Genomic DNA, 24921 nt, shown 5'->3' on the forward strand with positions numbered 1-24921 from the left:
GAACTTAAATCTTCTTAGGACTGTACTTTAATTTAATAAATTGCAACTGACAGGATGGGTCCATGAGCTGATGAAGTATGATAAGGATTTAGCCTGTGACTGAAACAAACATCCTACAGAACATTCAAGATAGAAATATAATTTCCAATTTTAAATCAATGTTAGAACCACCTAAAATGTCTAACATTCTTCCTCACCAACACTGAAGTTTAAGCAAATTTCTCAGGGTGTAACAGTAAAATCACAAGTGAAAAAACTAAAGAGCGAACTAAAAATGCTACTCAAAATACAGTAATTCATTCTAATAACATTTTAAAAAAATAAACAAAATACAGATGTGGAAGAAACTGCACCTAAAATTTATACTAGAGGGAAATATATGGTTATTCCCAGTCCACATTTTCCCTATTATCAAGCTTTTACATCTCAATATAACAGCTGTTCCTTACCTTGATATCAAAAATGCAATGAAACTGATACAAAGTCATTTGGGAAGACTCAAATTAAGTTAGCATCTTTACAAGAATCCTTACTGAAATGCAGTATTATAGAAATTGTGAATACGACCTAAATGCACTAGAACAGAGTTCAAAGTTAATAATGATGCAAATAACTAGCATATTATACTGAAGACATGGGAGTTTTGAAATGTTCTGTTTGTATCCTATGATTTACTTTGCATTTAGATGGAGTGCACAGTAAGTCCAAAGTGTTAAGATTTAGTGCAATCAAAATCAGCATTAAGCTGTGAATAACAAATCTCTCAGTTAGCCTGTAAGTTGTACTAATAAACTATAGTAGCTGCAGAGTTATTTTCATAACTAAGTCCCTACTGACATAAGGCACACTTACAACAGTGGAAAAATTCAGATTAAAAAATATACATGTGTACAAGAATTACATACTGTACAGAGGTCTTTGTACTGTAACTTCTGAAATTTGGTGTCTGTGTTTCCTGCACACAGCTCCACATATCCAAGGACTACTTGAAACACGGTGTTGTGAATGGCTTGAGTGAAGTGCATATGTAACTGGTCCATTGCTGTCTGAAAGAAATGGAGTGACATAAAATCAAATACAAAATTCAATTTGTCATACGCCATAATCTTTAAGCCATCATCCTTTAAGGTAATTTTTTTTCAGTTCTGAACAGAAGAAACTGTAAGCAGTATGGCTTTCAATCTTTGTCTCAAAAATATCTAACATAGAACTTGATAATATTACAATCTATCCTCCCTCTACAATTCACTGGGTTTTTTACATTAACAGGAGTAAATATTAATTGTACACCTATATAATATAGCTAGTTATAGAATTTACTCATTCATTCTTTTACTCTCCCAATCACTGATTTTGTGTCAAAAAGAAATTAGTTGAGATCTGTGCTCTTTCTCCCACTAGAAACACTTCCAACTAAAATAAAAATATTTCCTTTGCAATTATTAAAACTAAAACCACAATTACAAAGTCTTCAATCCATCCACTTGCCAAACTGAAGAATATAAAGTAGCATTAAGTGTTACAGAAAGGCATGTACCTCATATCAATAAATTTCCTATAAAACTCCTCGTTACAGAAAAAAAGACATTTGTTTAAAAATAGATTACTTTTTCCAGGGAAAGATATAACAGTACATGTACTAGGGACTAATGATGGCATAACATATTAATTTTGCCACAAGCGTGCCTGAGTTACAGGTCAGGATGTTTCCTCAGTTTTCATCTTGTTAATGGACTGTACATAACATAAGTCCACTTCAGAAATGGAATTTTCTCACTGTTTCATGATATGCAAATAATCAGTATATGATATATATAGGAACCAATAAAAAATATCTTTCAAATGCCAGAATGAAGTTATCAGATCCTGCAGATTTGAAATGTTTACTTTCACTACTTCCTATTTGACATTTTTAGCTACTGACAAGAGCTGAGAACTCAATCATCCCATAAGAAATGAAAAAGCAATTCTGCTTAAATCCTATTGCAAACAACCAATCTTCTACAGCTAGTCCTAACTTGAATCAAAGAAAACAGAATGACAAATGAAATATGAGAATTACTGAATATACTGAAGGTTATTGACATTTTGTTTACTGAGAAGGGGTCAAATGGGAGATATTTCAGTAACAATGCAACTAAATTATATTTAGGACAAGTTCAAAATACCTACTTTAATAGTAATAAAAAGAATGTCAAAGCCAAGTCACTTTATCGTGAGAACAAAGCAGCCAAACCCATGCAGTAACAAATAACACTTTTATTTTGTTCAGAAACTTCAGTCCTCTGACAAACAATCTGCCTTTCTCAACATATCATGCACTTGACTTCGGAGCAGTGAATGCATTATATCTACTTTTGTTCAGTAAATAAAGAAATTGCATACAATGCACTAACAAAGGAAAAGCCTAATTAATCTTCTCCCTTAGTTTTAAGTTGCAGACTCTAGGCACTCCAATAATTCTGCACATTAACAAAGTATGGGAAGATAAATCCATTTCTATCCTATTGCAGAGTTACACTGTTATCACTGTCGAGCCATGAAAAAAAGAACCCAACTTTGCTAGAATGGTTCTAATTAGAAAGAAAGAAAGAAACAGACAAAAAATGAAACCAAACCCAAAAAAAGCCAATCTACTAACAGATATAATTCTGAAATCTGGAAATACCATTAAAAAACCCAAGCATTATAAAGAACAAATGGGGTTCTTGTCCTGTCTTCATCAAGGGATAGGCACTTTGACGTGACCCATAGCAACTAAAGCTTTCTGAAGGAATCTCTTCTCCAAGCAAATCATCACTGCTACACTGGCACCACCATGCTCAGCCTCAGTGTGTTATGAACACTGATCACCGACAAAACATGCCTCCAGGATCTTCTTGTTTCTTTATCCCTCTTTACTTCACAGGACCTTGGTATTAGCTCCCATACTTCATATCTGCTTCAGAAGGAAATTGGTTCACCACCTTCCCAGAGAAACCATATGAAGACTCAAGGCAGTGCACCAGCACTTACATCCTACAGGAGACCTTAGATCTACCATTTACACAAAAAAATGCTCTAGGCATGCAGAGATGTAACTTTTAGGACATATCCACAGTGTATGTTTGAACATATATCAGTGTTCAGGGCCAGGTTGGATAAGGCCCTGAGCAACCTGTCTAGTGGGAGGTGTCCCTGTCCACGGCACAGGGGGTGGGACTAGATGATCTTTAAGGTCCTTTACAACTCTTAACATTCTATGATTTTTTTTTTTATGCCTTGAGACATATTTTATTGCAAAAAACTATCTCCTCATCTCTTCATTCCTGTTGTGTTACAGTACAATATAAAATGGAAACACACATGTCAGGTACAGGTTGTGTACAACTCAGTAACACAGATCTAGCTATTGAAAAATATTATTCACATGCCCAAAATCAATTAATAGTGCAAACAGCATTAAAAACAGAGCTGAAATACGGAACTGCTATGTATGCTACGTGTTGGAGTGATACGCAGTTTACCTTTGCCAAGTACTGTTAAATGATCTGAGCATTATAAAAGCCTTTGAATACCAGGTAAGATTCATAAGCATTAGTGTGCTGATTTTGGCTGGAATAGAGTTCATTTTCTCCATAGTAGCTGGTATGGGGCTATGTTTTGGATTTGTGCTGGAAACAATGTTGATAATTCAGGGATGTTTTAGCTATTGCTGAGCTGTTGCTTACACTGAGTCAAGGCCTTTCCTATTCTTCATCCCACCCCATCAGAGGGTGGGGGTGCACTAGTTGTTGGGAGGGGACATAGCTTGGACAGCTGACCCCAACATGTTCCATAACATGTGACATCATGCTCAGTAGTAAAAGCTGGGAGAAGAAGAAGGAAGGGGGGAATGTTCAGAGTGATGAAGTTTGCCTTCACAAGTCACTGTTAAACAGGATGGAGCCGTGCTCTCCTGGAGATGGCTGAACACCTGCCTGTCCATGGGAAGTGTTGAATGAATTCCTCATTTTGCTTTGATTGTGTGCACAGCTTTTGCTTCCCCTATTAAACGGTCTTTATCTCAGCCCACAAGTTTTCTCACTGTTATCCAATTCTGTCCCCCATCCCACTAAAGGGGAGAGAGTGAGTGGTTGTGTGGGGCTTAGCTGCCAGTTGGGACTAATTAGGAAAATAAATTTCCATCACAGTACTCAAAGTTCCACACTGTTACATGACTGTTCTTTGTAACTTACTCAGAAGATGAGTACTAACCTGTGTTTTTCCAAGCAGCCTGTAAGCCTGCTGAACCTTTGTATAATGATTGATATCAAAATTCTTGCATATTTTGGAAAGTGCTACGTCCAATTGTTCCTATATAAATGAAAGACTGTTAAACACCAGATAAAAACAGGCCAAGTAATACATTACTTAAATGACAGTAAAAGAGGAAGACATTTACTTAAACAGTCTGATAATTATGTTTGTAAACTAGCCAAGATTGTACACGATCAGACTATTCTGAGATGCTTAAATGTTACTCCTTGAGCATAAGTATTTCAGTCTGAAATTTCTATCAGCCAATGAGTTCCACTATTTCCAAGAACAAGCACAGTAAAAAGTACATTATTTCACTGAAATCAAATTCAAAGCGATACTGAGAAGGCCTAGCACCCCAACATGGGAGAGCTGGGATTTCTAACTTAGTCTAACTGAAGGAAATATAACAAAGTTCTAATTTTACAGGGAATTTAATAACAAGGTACAATAATACATGCACCAATCTGACTTTCTAAAGAGCATATGACCACAGGTGTAGAGAGCTGCTGGAACAGCTAATTCAAGTTCCTGCTAAGCATTACATGCGTATGCATTACATGCACTACATACACATGATATATATCTACATTACCAGACTTCTTACAAAAAGCTCACCAAGTTCCAGCTCAAAATTACCTAACAGTGGAGTTAAAAGAATTCCTTTTCTTCACCACCAATTTCCAGCAAGACACTTACCATGTTATTATATTCATTTGCTTTTGTGATACTATCTACTAACTTAAAACTGATCTTTGTTGCATCCTTCACAATTATTTAAGTCTTACTTCCTCTGGCTTAGCAGTGGCCCTATCCAGCAGTTTGCTGACATCTAAAATTTCCAGTGAAACTGTGATCTCTTGTGTAGCTTATCCAAACCTATTGGTTTGCTGCTGATTTACTTTTCACAACTATTTACAAGTAGTCTAAAGAACTCACAGAAGTTCAGTGCTTCAAATGTTATTTGACTTTTTAATTTGACTGCTCTACCACTTACAGTTGGCACAACTGGTGAACTGGGCTCATAAGTATGACAACATATTACAGAGCATTTAGATTAATTGCATCACAAAAGTTCACATGAACAGCACTGACTATAGCATTCCAAAGAGAGTATTTGAAAGAAATGTGCACATTCTGTAATTGCTAACAACATTGTATTGGAAAGCTCTAGTACTTTAGAGGTTAATTACTAACATATACTTAGAGGTTAAATATTAAAATATACTAAACATCAATATATCAACTTTTACCTCTATTTGTTCCAAGGTGTCTTGCAGTTTTGAATTTAACTCACTATTAATGAAAGAAAAAATGTTTAAAATAAAATTACTGATTGCATTAATATTTCAGACCAAGTTCCTTGTTTCCAAAAACACGTTTGCCTGCTACCAAGCCACAATATAGTAATTTATCATAAACCATTTAAGCTGCTGTTACTGTGTCAGACTAGCACCATCTCACCACTGTTATTATTGAAAGGTATCTACTTCAGGCATATGCAGTATTCTTAATGCTTCAAATTAAGGTATTTGTTGCAGCAGCACATAACTCTAGGTTTACAACACAACACTGTTAAGATGGCCCAGATAAGGCCCCATCCTGCTAGGGTTCAACCAAGTATTCAAAGACATTCTCAACCCCTAAGAAACTCATGCTTTAAATGTTTTGGTTTGGTGTTGTGGTCTAGAGCAGAACATACCCAGAAAGGTCAAGGCTGTCAGGCCTTTGTAAACTATAGTAACTTTTCTTTGTTGCTCAGGAATCTGTTACAGAAATGCTATAAAAGAACTCAAGCTTACAAAACTCTCAGAAAAATTTTTAAACACCATTATTTCACTTCTCTGAGCTATACTTGGTATAAAAAGATTAACAAAAAATAGCTACCCTAAGAGACACTCCTTAGGACAATGAAAGGCACCACTGCGCCTTTGCAACAATCAGGTTTAAAAATTTTAGAACACTGGCCAGAAAAATAAGACACAAAACATGACTATTATGTTTTTGTTCAGAAGGGTCAAAGCAACACAGAAATAGGCAGGATATTCTCTTCATGCATGGAAAACACACTTTTCATTAAATAATCACCATACCTGACTTTAAACAACTTCCTTCTGTGCTCTGAATCTTCTCCTAAGGGGCCTATGTTAATTATCAAAAGATTCTAGCCTCCCTACTTAGTTCTGTAGCTTAAAGATTATGCCCATCACCCTCCTTTTTTGGTTCCATTAGATAAACCGGACAAAACATCCCCCAAAGAAAGGTTTAAATAGAAAAAAACTGCATCAAAAAAAGCTGGCATTAAAAACTAGAGTAGAAAATACTTCCTTATTGTTTCTCCACATGCAACAAGCCTTCAAACAGAAAAGCCTCCACAACAATTTGATGTTACTACATCTCCTGCTGGAGTTTATGAGCATTTCCTGCTTATTTTTTTTCCTTTTTAAAAGTATGGAAACATCAAGTTTTTCTAAGTTAGGAACTGCAGATATCTGGATTAGTTCCAGTTCTGAAAGCAATTTCTTCATGTCAGCATGAAATTCTGCACTTGCTAATTTCATTGCCAAGAATCAGGGTAGGTTATCCTCCAGAGGCCATCTTGCTGTAGGTAAATTAATTCCAGAATATAAACTTGCTTATTAAAAAATCAGCTCAGGTATCCCTAGGCTGCATGTTGTAGCACAGTTATAATTCAGTCTTAGTTGAAACTTTACCTGCCAACATATTACAACAGTTACAAAACAATGATATAGTCCAAACACAGATTATACAGTGTTATGATTGTGAAGACTGGTTAGTACTGGTACCAGAAAGCGGGAAATTACAGTGGATACTTATATTTTTATAATTGACTCAATTTTACTTTTCTAAGAAGAAAATAACATTTCTATCAAACTTTCTTTAGAGAAGAAGAATTAATGGTCACTGTTTCATACATTGAGACTGGATGTGGCACTTAGTGCCATGGTCTAGTAACCACAGTGCTGTTGGATCAAGGGTTGGACTTGATGATCTCAGAGGTCTTTTCCAACCCAGTTGATTCTATGATTCTATACAATTTACAAATAAAATCATACAGAAGCTAAAATCTGCACGATGTTACCTTACCTTATACAACTGTAGTGTTTGAAGGTGCTGGCAGCTTTCTGGCATTCTAAGCACAGCTGAATAGCTCCTGGATAATCCTCTTCCTTACGATAAAATACAATTGAAAGCTCATTTGAAGCAACAGTACAACACCCATTTTTGCTTGCATGCTTACAAATTAACATTAAGAATAAAATATTTTGCCTCATGTCTATACAGTAAAGTTAAAAGAAAAGAGTGAGGGTCTACTGCAGCACTTAATGTGCAAGTAGTTTGGAATTTGAAACAGACATCAGAAACGTCTGAAAACACTATCTATTACATTACCTTATGCAAATAACTTGCTGTATTGTTTCCTTTTGCATTCATAAAAAATACATCAGAAAATTTTTATTACAAAACAACTAACATCTCAGTTAAACATCTTTCCAACCTTTGTTAATACAGTATGATCTATTCATGAGCATGGAAAGAGGTAAGTTCAGACACTGGCAGGCTTAGGTTACAAAACCTAAAAAGAGACAAGGAAGACACTTCTAACATTATGCCCAAATAAACACTATTTAAATTGACACATTCTATAGGTTATTAGAAATTAATTTAAATACAAGTGGCCTCAGACCACGCAAGGCCTTAGGGCAAAAAGAACATACTTTAGAATAAAAATATGGGCACATGGTCCTAATTTGTAAAAAGAGTATCTAACAGGTAGACAGATGAATCAGGAAATATATGAAGATGTCAGGATAAAACCAAAAAAAACCACAGACACAAAAATATAAAACCCCAGGATCTTGCCATCAGAACATGGACAGTGCCTTGGATATATCTACTATTTTTGTATTTTATTAGACACGAGACCAGAAAGAGCCTTAGAGAAAGGAAAACCCTCTTTAATAGCTAAGAGCTTCCCTTTTTTGTCATAATTACATCAGCTATAATATGTGCTTTAGAGAGCTCAAATACAAAGCTGTTACTGGCATTTCAGTCATTGACTGAAGAGTAGAAACGCAGGGGCAATTTATATTCAGCTATTATCATAAAGGAGGTTCTGAAATTAAATTGGTTTTAACAGCAGTGTTCTAATGCAGATCAAGTTTAGCTAAAAAAAAATACACAAAAAAATCCAAATAAATTATCTATTAGATGAAAACAGAACAGTACATTGGTCTAAAATGATTGCTGCATTTACAGGTCTTTGCATCTTTCTCCATTGTAAACCTGGTATTTGCTCCATTAAGTCTAACAGAGCTCAAATCAGAAAGCCTGTTTGCATAAGATATATTACTAATGTATTCCAGATGCAGCTCAGCCCTATAAGCTACTGTAGCTTCATTTCTAGCCTTTTTCAATTGGGAACCCTTTCCAAATCCTCTTCTGTGAATGGCTACTAATAGCTCTTGTGCATATTCCATTACTAACTTCTTGGAGTAAAGACAATAAACTGGTCAATATCTGGGGTAACTTATTGGGAGCAGACACTGAGCACAACTTTAAAACTGCACTCAGCTAGAAACAGCAGTTCCAGCCCTTAAATATCACTGACGGATTACGATAATCAGATATCAGAGTCTGTGTGTGAATGCAACACCCACACCTCTGTCTCAAGACAACTCCTACTAGTAGATAGTTGATTTCCTGTACGACAAAATACAGCACAGAAATTAAAAGCTAATCATTGTACAGGGCTTAATGAGCAGAAGGCAACATTTACACTGCCTGAAAATGAGTACATTCCTGCTTGGTACAGAATAAGAAAGTTTGCTGACACAAGGGGATGCACACACAGCCATAGCCTGTTTGCAAGAGGAAGGGAAGAGACAAAAGTAGACTTAGAATAGCTTCAAATTTAACCAGTCCAGCAGGGACTTACCTCCAACATCTCACTCAAACGCACATCAGTTCTTTGCTACAAAAAAAAACCAAAAAACAAAGAACAATAACTACACAGAAAATAAGAAAAATACTTCCCACTGAAAAAAAATAACTATACATACCAGTGTTTTTATTGTTCTCAGAGACTTCAGCAGTCCAATAAGCAACTGTCGCTTCCTCTGATTTGCAAGAAGCCCCAAACTAGTTTGTGTGAAGCCTTCCTTTGCTATATTCAGGTGTCTGCAAAAGTTACAAATTAACATAATCTTCAACAAATTCAGAAAATGAAACTTACTTCTAATCAATTCTAACATGTCCATCAAAATACATGCTACAAAATAAGATCATCAGCATTTTTAAGGAAACTCAGAAAATGAGATATCAACAGACTACTAAAAAGGTACATCCTCCCTTCTGCATCTGTCTGTGGATCAGTGGTGTATCTCAAAACCTTCCTGTTTTCAAGAGAACCCCCAATGGCAAAAGTGAGAGCTGCAAGAGTTTGCAATCATTTTAGTATCCTTAACTACTACTGCTAATAGCATTCAGTACATAATAAGGAAATATCATCAGCAAGCAAACTTCCTGGGTGTACAGATTTCTTCTTAAATACTTTTCCCCCCTTTCAATCTCTGCAGTTACTTAAGCAAGATACCTTCTTCCATTTGTGCAAATAACAGCTGCTAACTGAAGGCCAGTCTGCAATGATGTAACACGTTCAAGTTCCTACAGAGAGACAATAGGTTGAAAAAATATACAATTTAACATTGTGCTACACACCAATAAAGACTAGTGATTAGTAGATTTCTCTTGAGATGTTATAAAGACCTTGTAGAGTTGCTGTATATATTATTTGTTTCATCATTTTATATATGCTAAGCATTGCAATGTAACATTAATGAAAACTATCTTTTAAAATACAACTCTCTTTTGAAGTTAGATATTTGAAATCCATTTCCATTGCAGTGGGACTCTCTATATTTATATATTATACATTTAGCCTAAGAATCTCTAAACCATTAGTGCATCACAACAGAATGATCAAAGCTTCACGGACAGAAACACAGGGACAGGCGTAATTAATATGCCAGAGAGCAGCAAAACAAAACAAACAAAAAAATCATGTTTCACACAGCATTTTCTTGTTTAGAAGCACTTGTGTTCTACCAATTTAATAGATGTCACTTCATAATGAATGTTAATTGTATCCTGTTGAATTTCAGCTGAAAACTCTTCAGCAGAGGTGACCTGATTTTAGCTTGATTTTTGACTCAGTGAAGTGCCTAGCGTAATCCCAACCATTAGGATTTCTTTTGTTAGGAACAGTACTGTAGAAACGTGAATGCTTTTCCCACATTACAGAAAATGATAATTTTTTTTTTAAATTCTGTTCATCATTTCAAAACATATCAAGTGTTTTCCATGAGGGGAAGGGAGACTTTCACTTTGAAAATCAAACTAATTCTAAAGATATGACAAGCGAAAACAAGTTCAAAGTTTAGTTCAGTTCCAAATCAGCTCCTGGTCAGTCTCCAAATCACTGAGCTGCACCTTTCACCAAAATCAGCTCCTCTATGTTACCAACGTTGCTTTTGTAAAAATGACAGCTTAGTTGCTGATATGCAAAATATCTTAAGAAACCAAATTCAAAGATTCCTTTCCTCAATACCTACTAAAAACATACTTTGAAAATATGAGAGTTATTCAAAAGGCTTTTATTTCCTTTTTCATGAGGAAACACATACAATAAGGAGCAACTCCAGTTTTGCCTCTTGCAAAGATTCTATAAAATCTCTCCTTTGAATGTGACTGGATGAAGAGGCGCAAGGAAAAAATGCAGTCTAAAGGTCCCCAGAGAGAGTCTTCTGCCCAGCATTTAGGGCTGAATAAATTTTTTCTCTTCTCAAAGACAATCTTCCACCCGCTGTTTGTTCCTAAAGCATGCCTTTCCTTTCAAGGAGAAGGGAAAACTATAAATCCATTGCCCTGTGTCTGTGCTATGCCTCTGTTAGCCCATAGAAGTGCCTGTTAGACAAGTATTTCATACTAGAAATGGGGTGCAAATCATGATATCCCTAAACTTTACTTTGCACAGTTAAAATGTGTCCAGGAGACAGTCAACTGCATTTTTTTATTCTTCTAATGACCTGCTACTGTAATTGGACACTGAACTGGAGATGCCATTATTGACTTAATCAGGCAAATATGCACTTAAAAAAACGTTTTTAAAAGATTCCTAGTGGCACAATGGATTTTTAACTGTCCCATTGGAACACCTGAAAGCACTTCTTGATATAAAACATGTGCACCTTACTAAGATGTTACTGCGATAAGAACATTAACATTACACAGCAAAATGCAAGCAGCACATTTGCCGCAGTACTGTTATGCAGTGAGAAGAGGTTTTCAAAGTGAAGCTGCTGGATTCAGAAAAGCAGCACTCACTCAAAAGTATCAATTTCAAACACACCTGACAGTGCAATAATACCAGAAGGTTTTTATACCACACAATTACCCCCTTCTACACTATCTTACAAAGTGTCAACCACTGTAGCACTTACCAGCCTCTTTCTGCAATAGCCTCCCACCTCACTCCTTTAACTAAAACTGAAACAACATTACTATTACAGCTTTTTTCTTCCACCAGCTATTGCAGGAGATGACCCAAGCAGTGCCCAATCCCCCACATTTATCTCTAAACAGCAGCACTCCTCCTTTCACCCAGTGAAATGCCAGAGCACAGATGGCAGGGTCAGTAAGGCTGGATGCACGGGCCATAAGCACAAGCAACGAGAAGAGGATGTTGTGCCCTCAGGATGAAAGAGGAAAATAACTGCAGCTCCATGACATCTACCATGGGTTACACATTCAGAAGTACAAGCCATTGCTCTCCCACACTCTTTACAGCTTCTTGACCAAATTGTGAATTGCCATAATCACTGGTATGACAACAGTGACAAAAGGTGCTGTACATACACAGAACTATTCATCACACGATAATTCTCAGACTAACTTGATAACAATCACCATTTTCCACTTTGCAGAATTCTCCATGTTGTTTCCTGAAACAATCACATAAAATCAGGCAGTGCTGACCACACGTTATAGGAACAGTATGAAGAATAAATGAGTAGGAAAAAACATCTTCATTTTAGAGAATCATTATGACAGCTGTTGCAAATATGTTTTGGGAGGAAGGAGAGAAGCCATGCCAATATTCTACTGCAAACAGCTAAAGCAATTTTGCTTTGTTTTGCTTTTAAGAGATCTCTGACATGGTGAGACTATTTCCAGCTCAGTCTTCTCTTACATGCTTTCTTCTCACAACCGCCTGAGATCAGTGAAACTGTTCCTAAGCATAGGCACTAGAGCAGCTCCTATTCCAAGTCCACTAGAGGTTAGGAATTCCAACTCAATATGCCCTTGATTCTTTTCACTATAGAGGTTTAGCATGCCTGGTTCCAACCAGGCATGAGCATCCCTACTAACAGATGACTATACTTAATCCCCAATGAAACCAGTGCAGCATTATAACATCACAAAATTGAGCAGTTCACTCTTAAAAAGTAACTGTTAGTCTTCTTACCTCAACATATGCAGGCTGTTTCTCAAGGATCAAGTCTGCAACTTTCTTAGATACCTTAAAAAGAAGAACATTCCAGGTAATACATAGCAATCTCAATTAAGTAGGCCATCCCCATACTAAAGCTCTACAAGTTTGTGCTTCTCTATCATTTACTTCTGTATTTTTGAAATTTCTTAATAGATATTCGACAACAACGTAAAAAAATCATAAAAATTATGATCAGTTTTCCTTAGAAGCAAGGTAAGAAAAATGTTCACAGTTTCATCTAGGGATTAGTGGGCATTTTTAAATTAATCCCTTAACTCTCTGCTTGTTAAGGAACATGCTAGAGTACATAAATAATTTGGCACACTGCAAGTATATTCTGCTCATCCAACTACTAGAGTACAAATTTAAGTTAACCATCTACCAAGGTGTGCTGGTTTGGGCTGGGCTGGAGTTAATTTTCTCCATAGTAGTAATATGGGTTTGTTTTGGACTTGCACTGAAAATAGTGCTGATAACACAGAGATGTCCTAGCTAAGCAGTGCTTGCACAGAATCAAGGCCTCTTCTACTTGTACCACCTCACCAGTGAGTGCACAATTTGCTGGGAGGGATCATAGCTGGGATAGCTGACCCCAATTGACCTAAGGGACATAGGGTCAATACGATGACCTCTATGTGACCATATGGTGACATGCTCAACATGTAAAGCTGGAGGGAGAGGAAGGAAGGGAAGGATATTCAGAGTGATGGCACCTGTCTTCCCAAATAACTGTTACACTTAATAGAGCCCTGCTTTACTAAAGATGGCTGAACATCTCCCTGCCCATAGGAAGCAGTGAATTAATTCCTTGTTTTGCTTCACATGCTTTTGCTTTACCTACTTTTCAGCTATTTTTTTTGCATTATCTACCTTTATGTCAACCCATGAGTTTTCTCCTCCCATTCTCCCCTCCATCCCACTGGTGGGGAAATGAGTGAGTGGCTGCAAGGTACTTCATTGCCAGCTGGAATTAAGCCATGATAGACGGAGATCTAAGAAAGCCATAAAGACTGACACTGCATTAAATTAAATCTGTGTCAAAATGAATACTCACCCTGTGCACATTATACCCTTTCTTTAGCACACAGAATATGCGTATTTTAAAATTTTCCTCATTGTTCTGAAGTAACAGTAAGTGGAATGCTACTGAGAGCTGCTGTCTGTACTGAATTTTAAAAAAAAGGCATTGCTACCTTAATCAACCTCTTGTGCACAAACATAGAAGCTTAAAAAGAAATACATCACTAACAGTCTTGTAAATGCAAGCTTGAGAACAGTGTGTTTTGTTTTGTTTTGTTTTTCAGAAGGGACTACAAATATTTAAGAAGAAATGGTTTCAAACATGACAAAGAAATTATTGGTATTGTTATATATTCTTCTCAGGGAACAATACTCCCAGAAACAAAAATAAAATAAAACTGGCTGACAGCCAGCCCACAGTACACTACTGGCAAAGAGAGACAATGAGGTTTTTCTACACCTGCCTGCTTAGTCAAACATAGCACGGAGTTGGGATCTTCAATAAGCATTCCTGTAACAAACTTCTACCGGCTCCACTAAGTAAATTCCCATCCTCTGGAAGAATATTTGCATACAAATGGTCTTCAAAGTATTACAATATCATCAGCTAGCAATCTGGAAAAGGGGGCATATACCTAGCTATGCTTTCTTCCTTCCATATTAAAAGCAGGTCAGAATCACAAAGCAATTTTAAAACTTCTTGCTGGTTCTTAAAACCTCTCATTAGTTCTATAATTTAGAAAATGTTCCTCTTGCAGGACAGCAAAAGAACCACTCCAGAGTGGGATGTGGTCAGGAAAGGATGTTATCAGGCCAAATGCCACACAAGCCTACGTGACCTTCGGGCTCTTAAGAAGTTCTGTTCACTGCACAGTCTATGCCCTGTGAAATTTTTCCTCCCTTTTCCAACATGTTCTTCATTCTAGCCCTGTACCTGTAAGAAACTTCAGGTATATCCAGGACATGGATATACCTGCTGGTTATGCATTGCTCTAGTACAAATCTAACAGTTTGATTCTTCACTGTTAAAGCAGTACAAGTGAATAAGAGATACAGTTGTGCTCTGTTAACTCTTGGAATCCTGAATTGCAGTTGCTAGCAACAAATGTGACCACCACGGTTATCAAGGCATGCCAACAACATTTTCTGAGAGGACCAACAATTGCCTCTTTCCTAATCCCATCAGTAAAAAATATTTCATCTCCTGAAGAAAAAACAACACAGTTGAGGATATTAGCCTACTAATTAAAATGAAGTCTAGCAGACATACAACTCAAGAAGCCTTCTAATACAAGTTGTCCATAGTAAGGTGATTACAAATTAAAGTTGTCATGATACATACATTAAAAAAAGTAGAGTGAGCTGGAATCCATCCAGTGGAATGAAAAACCAATGAGCAAACTAGAGAAAATACAGAGTATACAGTGACTCTAAAAATAAAGGCATGACCAAGATCAGCTGTGCAAACGCAGATGGTAACAGTCAGTGAGAAGTGGAAGATTAGAGCTCTAGTATCTGTAATTCACACTCATATGAGTGCTTTGTATAAGAGAAGTTTAGAAGTTGGTATTATCTCTAAACCACCATTGTAAATTCCTATGCTACCTATAGGTACAGACACTGAAGTGAAAAAGGCAGTATTTAGTCTTTTTCAAAAGCAGAGGTATTGTGTGATATGTCAACAGACTTCTTGAGTCCTCTACCTAATAATTTATTCAAATCACGATTAAAATATTTTTAGGACTGAACTAACAACATACAACATTCTGTCTTCCACAGAGGACACTAAGCTCCTTTAAGGCAGACAGTAATCTAAATGACCTATCACAAGATAAATGGACAATAATTGAGACAGAAGAAGAAAACATGCAACAGTCTCTCACACTCCACCTGGAAATATGACACAAGGACATGAAATACAGCATATAAAAAACTTTAGCACCTTGGCACATGCCTAAGGAAGAAAACAACCAAGCAACAATTCCTTCCTATAGCAGAAACACATTTTGACTAGATTAAAGAACAAACAAGAAAGGTCCAATCCTGACTGGGGAGCTGGTAGGAAAGAACCGGGCACATGTTTCTTGTCAAAAGTCTTGGCTTTTACCTGTTTGTATTCTAAAAGAAAGACACATCTGGATGATATTTACTGGAAACCTTGTGTTCAGTTCTCACCCCTATTATTCATTAGTTGCATGCACTTTCCAGTTCAAATATTTCAGCAGCAGCCAAGCCCTGAAACTATTCCCCCAGCTGCAACCAGTTCCCATCCTGAAAGCAAAAATGGCCAAGACATTGATAACACACATTAGGGTTATTCAGAATATCTCAGTGAAGTTTTCTCAGTCTTGAGAGCATTTCCTTTCAAAACAAGGTAATCACCAGATGTTCCCTTAAACTTAAAAAAAGAAAAAAAACAAATAAAACAAAAACCTACCACTCACAACTTCTTTTCTTATAGCTCTTGGTGAGAAATATGGGATATTGGAATATTCATTCATTTCCTCAACTTCTCACTAGTACTTCACATAATTTCATATGTATATTCTGGGGGAAGCAGCCTTAGGCAGAAGGCACTTGTTCCCTGTGTATTGTTAACAATGGAACATTCCCCTTCTATACATTTCTTTCATTTAAAGACATGAATTAGGACTACTGCTTTTATTTTACCTGCGGATACTCTCCAAATGCAACAGTTAATACATTTGTTTCCTGTACCATATTATTCATCTTAAAAGAGCAATGGAACAACAACTAATGTATGAATAGAAAATAAAAAAGCCAGGAATATAACAAGTACCTTTCAAAAACTGCAGCTTCGACTTCTCACCTTCGACTACTCATAACATTCCATTCAGTTTATTATGTAATAACTCTGTACCAGTATTCACTAGAAACTCTTGTGGACAATTAACAAATTGGCAAATGAAAAGTAATAGAAAACAGCATCTCCAAGGAGACAGTTTTCAAAACATTTTACGTCTTACGTTGTTAGAAACCCCGCAAAAAGAAAGATACTACTGCACCATTCAGCGCCATGTTGAACATGACCTTTCTGGTAATAGACATGAAAAGATGAACATTCAGAAAATCAAGTTTCTAAAGAAATAGCACATTTGCTCGTTACTATACTTGTCACTAAGACTTACTTCCATGATTTCATACGATTATATGAGGTAGTGATGCTTTTCCACTAAAAAGACACACAATATAATATTTTTTTAAAATTGCATAATATCTAAAGCATTTAAGAAACCAAAACTTTTTCAGTTACACTTCTTGCTAGACTTACAGACAATATGCAGATTGTGTGAGGGTACAGAAGAAACAAGTTTACTTACAGCAGCTTGTTGTTGTTTTAATTTGTCTCTGTACTCTTCCAGTTCTTGAAGACTAAGTACTGGAGGAAGCCTCTGCATATAAACAATAAATTAAATTCAGTGAGAAATTAAAGGATGTTAAATCACATGTAGTATTAACTAAGCAATCAATTTCATTAAAGAAACATTCTTACTGATTTTGCAATCTAATTTGTAGAATTAATCCATTATTTCAAATGATGGATACTGAAATCAATTAGTGGTAAGATATACAATGTATTATCATAATTCCCTCATAATTACCTCAAAGTTACTTAATTTTAAGCCATATATATATATACACACAACCCCCAACAAGGAAATTATTATGTCTCAGTTAGTTTGCTAAAAAAAATACTCAAAATATAGAACCGACTTTTTTTTTCCTGAACATTTTGGTTTTTTCCCTATACTTTGAATTATGAAGTGCCTGTTGGCACAACTGATATTAATGCTACCACATTAAAAGAGACTGCACCAATACTATACACTAGAACTGCAACATGACGTAGGAGAGTACAGTTTCATATTAATGCAAGATATAAGAAACAAAACAAAAAATAGCTCATTGAAATAAGCATATTTTTGATCTTCATTTTTTGTTATGCTGCTGTCTTTTCTCTTAAGCAGAGAAAAGCTTACCTCTAATTCATACTTCACAATATCAAAGGAATCATTGGAAAAATAAACTTCTTCAATGCTGTTAATTATTTCCTGCTGTGCCTGAGGATCAGTTGGTTCTTCATGTAGTTCTCTGAACTCCTCCTGTACAAAACAAAAAAGGATTTCCGTAATGTAATAACACACCCTCACAGAAACAATATTTTAACAAATCAAAAATCTTTCAAAAGCCATTTACAACATTAGTACAAGAAGCAAGGGCAAAAAACAGAAAGATGAGTATGCTGTGGCTTGTTCTTCCCATTAGGGACAGCAAGATACCTAAAACATTTCAAAAAACATAGAACAGATTTCAACGTTGCAGCTCATTTAAACACTTAAACTCATTTAAACACAATACATTTATGGCACAAATGCATGTTGAGTCCATGGATTTTTCCCCCCGAAGTTTAGAAATTCTCATAATAAACTAAAAATAAACTGGCAGGCTATTCCTCAGAAGGAAAAAACAAAACAAAACAAAACAAAACAAAACACCAAAACCTAAACAAATAAAACCTGAATTTTTAAAATCAGAAGAATCCTCTTTGCAAATGTAAGGTAGACAGTGACACTACAAATGTATAACTTTCCAAGTCAGCACTCACAATTCACTGAAATAAAAGTCATGTCATTAAACACTTGAATTTTCTACAGGTAAACCCAGAACAGACCTGCCTTCTTTGCACAAGATTAACAGCTTTCAGATTTTAGCACAGTGGTCTAAACAGAGACGTGCTGTCAGCTTTCTGAAAGCTAATATTCAAGAGGTAGGCATTCCCCTCCTTGCTGTCATGATCTCCCCTCAGTCTTCTCGATGACTCAGCTGCTACCAGTGGTTAGCAAACCAAGAACTGAGACTCCCCCTGCTGTACTGGACATTGCAACTAATACTTATCCTGTCCCAGATGTTGTTCCCAGCAAAGGAATGAAAAATCCTTCATCAGTCACTCTAAAGGGAAAAGTGCTAGGATATTCTTCCATCAAAATAAAGATAAAATGGACCAAATTGCTTGATATTGGAATTAAACCCTGGTGAAGCAATCCAGAGGACTGAAGAGTCCCATAATGACCCTAAGCCTCCCAACAGTGCCAGGCTGTTACAGGGACAAAGTGCCTGTATTTTCATCACCAAGAGCTCAAGGGCTTATTTCACTAGCTAGAGACATCAGATTTTAGATTAATTGACTAAACAACCACTAACGTGCTTCTTTTGTACATCAACTGAAACAAGGTCAATGTGTACATGTTACGAGGCAAAGTGACACTTTTAATGCAAGCAAGGTGCTGTTTTTCTACAGAGTTGGAGGCAGCCAAGGGGTGGACGAGTGGACGGTTTGGAAGAGCATCAGAAGGAGCCGCTGCTTCTCTGAAATACCTCTGACCGGAAAAGAAGAGAGGGGTAAAAAAAAAGAAGAAAGGAAAGAAAAATAAATAAAAGGGGGGCAGACGAAAAGCAGCGGCTCTGATACACAGAAAAAAAAAGATTTCCAGTGGATTTCGTGATCCCGAGCGGCCACAACCGAGGCTGAAGGAGCGGGCGGTGCTCGGGCGCCACCCGCTGGGCCGCGGGCGAGGCCGCAGCTGGAAGGAGTCTTCGAGCCGCGACGGGGCAGCGGGTAACTCGGAGAAAAGCCCTCGGAACCACCTTCTTTCTCTTCCGGGCGGCCCCGGGCGGCCCCAGGCGCCTCTGATCTCGTCTGAAACGCCTGATGCAGTCACTGCCACCAGAGCAGGTGAACGCAGCGACCCATCTACCAACAGCACGCACCGGCGGCAGGTGAACGAGGGAGGGCATGGACTGCACCGACAGGCCGAGAGAAACAAGGAAATAATACAGATCAATAACTACATCTATAACAACAATAAATAACAATGTCAAAGGAAACCGATGCCGTTTTTTAGGCAAACTCTTAAAGACGCTTTTGGAGTGTGGTCCCGCTCTTAGCGAGCGCCTCCCAAGTGCCACGAGCCGCAACAGCGTCTTGCCGAGACGAAAGCAAAGGCTGGGTCAGCTCCTGCCACTGAACAGCAGAAGGTGCCAACACAAGTTTGCAGGAAGCGCCTGTAGCTCCACACCGGCACCAAAGAGACAGGCAGCACTCCAGGCAGCCAGGACTGTCCCTTCAGCGCCAGCCACACAATTCACCCAGCAGTGACACCTTTCCACGTCTTGTTTCAGCTTTACCAAGATCACGAGAAACGGAGGAGAGGAGGGCTGGTTAGGGATGAGAGCAAAAAGATTTTTAACAAATAGTCCTTTTAGAGTCTGTTTCAACTTTTTAATCTATGGTTTGAAATTTCCCTCGCGTGAGGGCGCACGGATTGGCAGAGGACACACACATTCAGACTCAATGGCATACCACTTTTGCATTAATTTAATTTAGAAAGCAATGAAGCTATTAATTAACCATATGCATTCCTGGCCCTTAAAACAAACAAAAAATATTTCCCTCTGGGCTCCTTAACAAATCATAGCTTTATACTGTACATCCCTCTATAAATCAGCTTCACATCTTACAGTATGTTTAGTTTTAGCTATATGAAACTAAAATTAAAAACTATCCAAGACAGGAAACAGAGTCTACTGAACCACTGCAAATGTAATGATCCAATTTATCATCTGATATTTGCCTACAAGTTCCTGCATTGCTGTTTGCTAACAGAAAAAAGATGAAAAACTAAACCCAAGGAGAAATCCTCAAGATCATTTAAAATCTGCACCACTGATATTGGTCATATTGGTCATATTGGTGAAATAATATGTTAATACATAGGTCAAGGTAACTGACATCTGTGGACACATATTCTGGATTTGGAGCCATGTGGTAATGAATTGGAGGCGTGCTTTTAATATTAGGATTTCAATGAAGCCTTATCAATGACCTTCTTGCTGTCATAGAACACCACAGTTTCCAAAACAAACATAAAGCTGATGTTGATGTGACTAGGAAAATGGCTAAGAAAGCATTTTATCCTGCCTCAGAAAGACCATTCACCTCTGTGTTTCTTGCCAACATACTAATCAGGAAAATATTTTTTAAATGGACAAGGTTTTTCATTATATTGTATATTTTTTTAGAAAAGCAGTCTAATGAGATAACTCTCCAGGATAAGCTTTAGCTCCCATATAAATTACACTGTCTGCCACCAGACTTTATGCCATGATAACCTGCACCTTCCAATACATTACACTCCACTAGTTTCAAGGAATAATATGCTGAAGGCCAATGTATTCACTCACCACTGAAGGATGCAACCACCGTTGGCTACAGTTTATTTGCTGATATTCAATTTTCATCATCCCTTCAGTTAGATATACAAAACAATTTTGCTATATATAAATAAGCCCACAGTTTCAGGAGCCTCAGCAAAGGCCAGATTTAGCAATGTGGAGCTTGTACTCACACACTTTGCAGAGGGAGAGAAGGAAGTGCTATTGAATCCCTCAAGGCATTTTTTCACCTCAAAACCTTTAACTATTGCCACTTAAGTATCTGCCTTTAAAAAAAGTCATCATTAAAACATACTTGATAGTAAATTTTATGTTAATTCAGCAATTCCAAGTGCTATTCTGAATTTAAAAAATTGGAACAGAGGGAATCATATGATAACAATCATGCAGAGGACTTTGCCATTGCTAAACTGAATCAATTAGATATATAGGAGATGAAGAAGAGCAGCATATTGGCAAGGTGGATCCCACAGTAGTCACTTTAATCCACCTGCCCACGTTAATACACGCGTTCAGCAGTTGGATCTCTCCAAGCAATAAAGGGCCAACAGCCATCTAAGAAGATGTGTCACGGGCTACTCCTTTTTCCAAAGTTTTCTTCAGCAAGAGGCTTCACCTTCTGAGTAAAACTTGTGTCACTTGTGAAACCAACTGTGCTTTTCTTTTTTCCCCCAGTACTTTGGATCATACTTTCATGGAAATACAATTTATCCTGTCAGGTTGCCATCAGTGCAACCCTCAGCAGCAGATCTCTTCATAATGCTCCCTAAATAGATCAGTGAAAGACAGCTTCTAAGAAGGGAAAGAAAAAAGAAAAACCCTACCAGTTTGATTGCTTTATATACTTGAAGAAGCCATTGCTAAGTAAAACACAGTGCTTGCATCCACACACTTCTCACATCATTTTGCCTTCCTGTTGCACGGAAATAAAAGTTTACCATCTAGGAGCCTGTGGCAATTCCTTGAAATATATTTCAGAAGAGTCATCTCATTGCAGACTCATCTGAAATGCAGTTCAGCAAGTTTTAGATGACTACCCAGCTATTTCCCAGTGCGTCACACTCCCACTCTCCTTGTATTCTATGCTGTCTGTAACAGCAAAACCAATATTGCTCTGTTGAATGAAGCATTACTGGTAGGGAGTTGAAGCAAACACCTTCTGTATTCCAGTCACTATCAACTAAAAGACTTGGGAAGTGAAGACGTTGAAAAAAGGTAACTGATACTACTCAGATAAAAAAAAAAATTCTAATCTAATTAGAAGCAGAAGTTCAGAAACAGCCTATGTACCTCTACCCAGAGAGTGCCAGGAGCCAAATCTGTGCTATACTCACTTGGACACAGCCTCCTTCTCTTTGTCATGAAACAAAAACACACCAATGAATATGGTGTAGATTTATATCCTTCCATTTTGAACAGGAATAATACTTCTGTTAAAAGCTAATCCTAAATACCAGGATGAGGGCTCTGCTCAACAGATTCAATCAGCAAGTATACTGCAACATCCTACCACTGCAAAATTAAAAAATATTAAAAAGTATTTATATACATATATACATAAACCAAATAGTTTAATTTTATCTACATACAAATAGATAGATATAAAATATGTGTTCTATAATGTATATATAACTATATCCATAAACTCACTCTGTTTTCCCTCCCTTCTTCTCGCCCACTTTCCCCCACATGCAGGAAGGCAGTCCCACAGGGAAGTTTAAGGTGTTCCCTATCTTTGATGCAAAAAGCCCAGAACTCTCTTTTGCTCTTTCCTCCTTCAGTATGTATAGAGAGTACTTATTAAAAAGTTCTCACTAAACCAAAACAAACTGTGAAAACAGCTCTCCTGATTAAGAGAACAACAAAGCTGATCTATAGAACAGCTATTAGCCACACCACCACTTAATGCACTCCTTTGAAGCACTCACCTACTGCTGGGGAAATAGAAGCCCACACAGACTAAGAAAGCCATACTTCTATATCTGCAGGAAAAGCATTAAATAATACACTTTTGGTGTTGTTTACCACCATAAACCACAAAGTCAAAAAACAGTTGTATATTGTGTATGAGCTGATTATCATCAAAATAAACATAATCTAATTCAAAGTCAACTCATCATTAACCCCACACACTTGAATTAAAGCACAGAAAATACCTATCTCACCCTTTTGTGACAGAATCTGCTAAACAAAACTGTTATCAGCTTGGAAAACAACAGAGCTGACAATTCCAGAACGGTTCAAAAAGAATTACCGTTTGCCAGGGCAATCAAGGCATACCAGTGAAGTAAGGTATCTCAGACAAAAAAGATATTAAATCTTTCTGCAAACACCTTTCTCTTCTAGATATCATAGAATCATCACAGAATCATAGAATGGTTTGGATTGGAAGGGACCTTAGAGACCATCTAATTCCAATCCACCTTTCACTAGACTAAGTTGCTCAGAGCCCCGTCCAGTCTGGCCTTGAGCACCTTCAGGGATGGGGCATCCACAGCTTCTCTGGTCAACCTGTTATATCCAGCCCAGCAGTTCAGATTTGATTGCTCTGCAGACACTACCAGAGACTTAAACTATTATACACTTACGTCTTACTATGATACAATTACTATTATACACATACTTCCCTGTGTGAGTTGGCTGTACGAGTCTGTATTGGAACATAGAGTAAAGCAACTTTGCTAGTGATTTGGCTTCATGTGATGGAAGCAAATTGAAATTTTTCAAGATAGTTGCAGAACTTATTGGAATACTGGTTAATGTGAGTGCATTCACTCAGTAAAATACCCAGGAACCAAATAATTTCATTCCTTAAAAATAAAAACTTGAGAAGCACAATCATCATTGAACATGCTGGCCAGCAAGCAGTCAGCAAACCAACAACTTCCAGACATCAACACTCAAAGGAATTTTGCCGGATTTGCCATCAAGAGATGACTTGTGAACATGTTCTTCTTCCTGTGCTCCATATTTCCCATTTGACCTCCAAACTAGTGTGACAGTCCCTCATCTCAAAAACATGGTTTTGTTCCCAGAGTCAGCATGATCTATCAATGGCTTCTGCTTTTTCCAGTAATTCATGCTGGCCCTGCAGCCTTTCACTCTGTATACCCCTCCATAGCTTTAACACAGTTTTTTGAAGCTTTCAGTAACACTTGCCCTAAATCAATCTGGAGATATGAAACCGAATGTGGAAGTGTGATGATGAAAGTGCAGCATCATAACCATTCTGTCATCAAACATCTTGAGACTTTCATGATTCAAGATATAAACAAAAACAGTTATAAAAACAGGGCAGCAAAGAACAACATTTGTGTTCAAGTAGCAGCTTGAAACAGTACAGTTATGCTTTTACTCATTGCCTTTAAAAATCTGCACCTTTTCCTAAGTCTTTACTTTTGTATTCAAAACTGAATTCTCTTTACCAAACCTGTCCATTAAAATACAATAATTATTGAGAGGCATTAGATTATATCCAGCAAAGCTGCTTGATCCTATAATTATAATGCAATTCTGTTTTGTGACATCAGTACATTGCCAGGGCACTGAATACAGCTTTAGATCAAAATAAATACCAATATCCAAAAGCTCAATGACTTTCAATTTCTGTGCAGTACTGAAACCTAACCTCCTTGGCAGTTACTCATACCAGAAACAGAGACAACATCTCCCTCTCCCCAACCCTCAAAATTCCTGTTTTCAGCATATCTGAATCTATGCTCGCAGTGACAAGAAACATATTACTGCGCCTCATCTGATGTCTCATCACCTGAAAAGTAAAATCCTACAATAAA

General features: G+C 37.2%; 1 protein-coding gene across 4 annotated transcripts in view; it reads right to left on the bottom strand.

Moving 5' to 3' along the window:
- Nucleotides 1-24921, bottom strand: part of VPS50 (VPS50 subunit of EARP/GARPII complex) — a 78814-nt gene that overhangs the window by 49848 nt on the left and 4045 nt on the right. For all 4 annotated transcript variants that reach the window (XM_032699444.1, XM_032699426.1, XM_032699436.1 and 1 more), the window contains exons 3-12: nt 17875-17997; nt 17215-17286; nt 12827-12880; nt 9896-9966; nt 9363-9480; nt 9239-9274; nt 7387-7469; nt 5532-5574; nt 4237-4335; nt 906-1046 (exon numbers count right to left, since the gene is read on the bottom strand). In XM_032699444.1, coding sequence (XP_032555335.1) covers nt 906-1046; nt 4237-4335; nt 5532-5574; nt 7387-7469; nt 9239-9274; nt 9363-9480; nt 9896-9966; nt 12827-12880; nt 17215-17286; nt 17875-17997 — 840 coding nt within the window. The remainder of the gene's footprint in view (nt 1-905; nt 1047-4236; nt 4336-5531; nt 5575-7386; nt 7470-9238; nt 9275-9362; nt 9481-9895; nt 9967-12826; nt 12881-17214; nt 17287-17874; nt 17998-24921) is intronic.

This window comes from Chiroxiphia lanceolata, chromosome 1, assembly GCF_009829145.1.
Source record: "Chiroxiphia lanceolata isolate bChiLan1 chromosome 1, bChiLan1.pri, whole genome shotgun sequence".
In the NCBI taxonomy this organism is placed as follows: domain Eukaryota; kingdom Metazoa; phylum Chordata; class Aves; order Passeriformes; family Pipridae; genus Chiroxiphia; species Chiroxiphia lanceolata.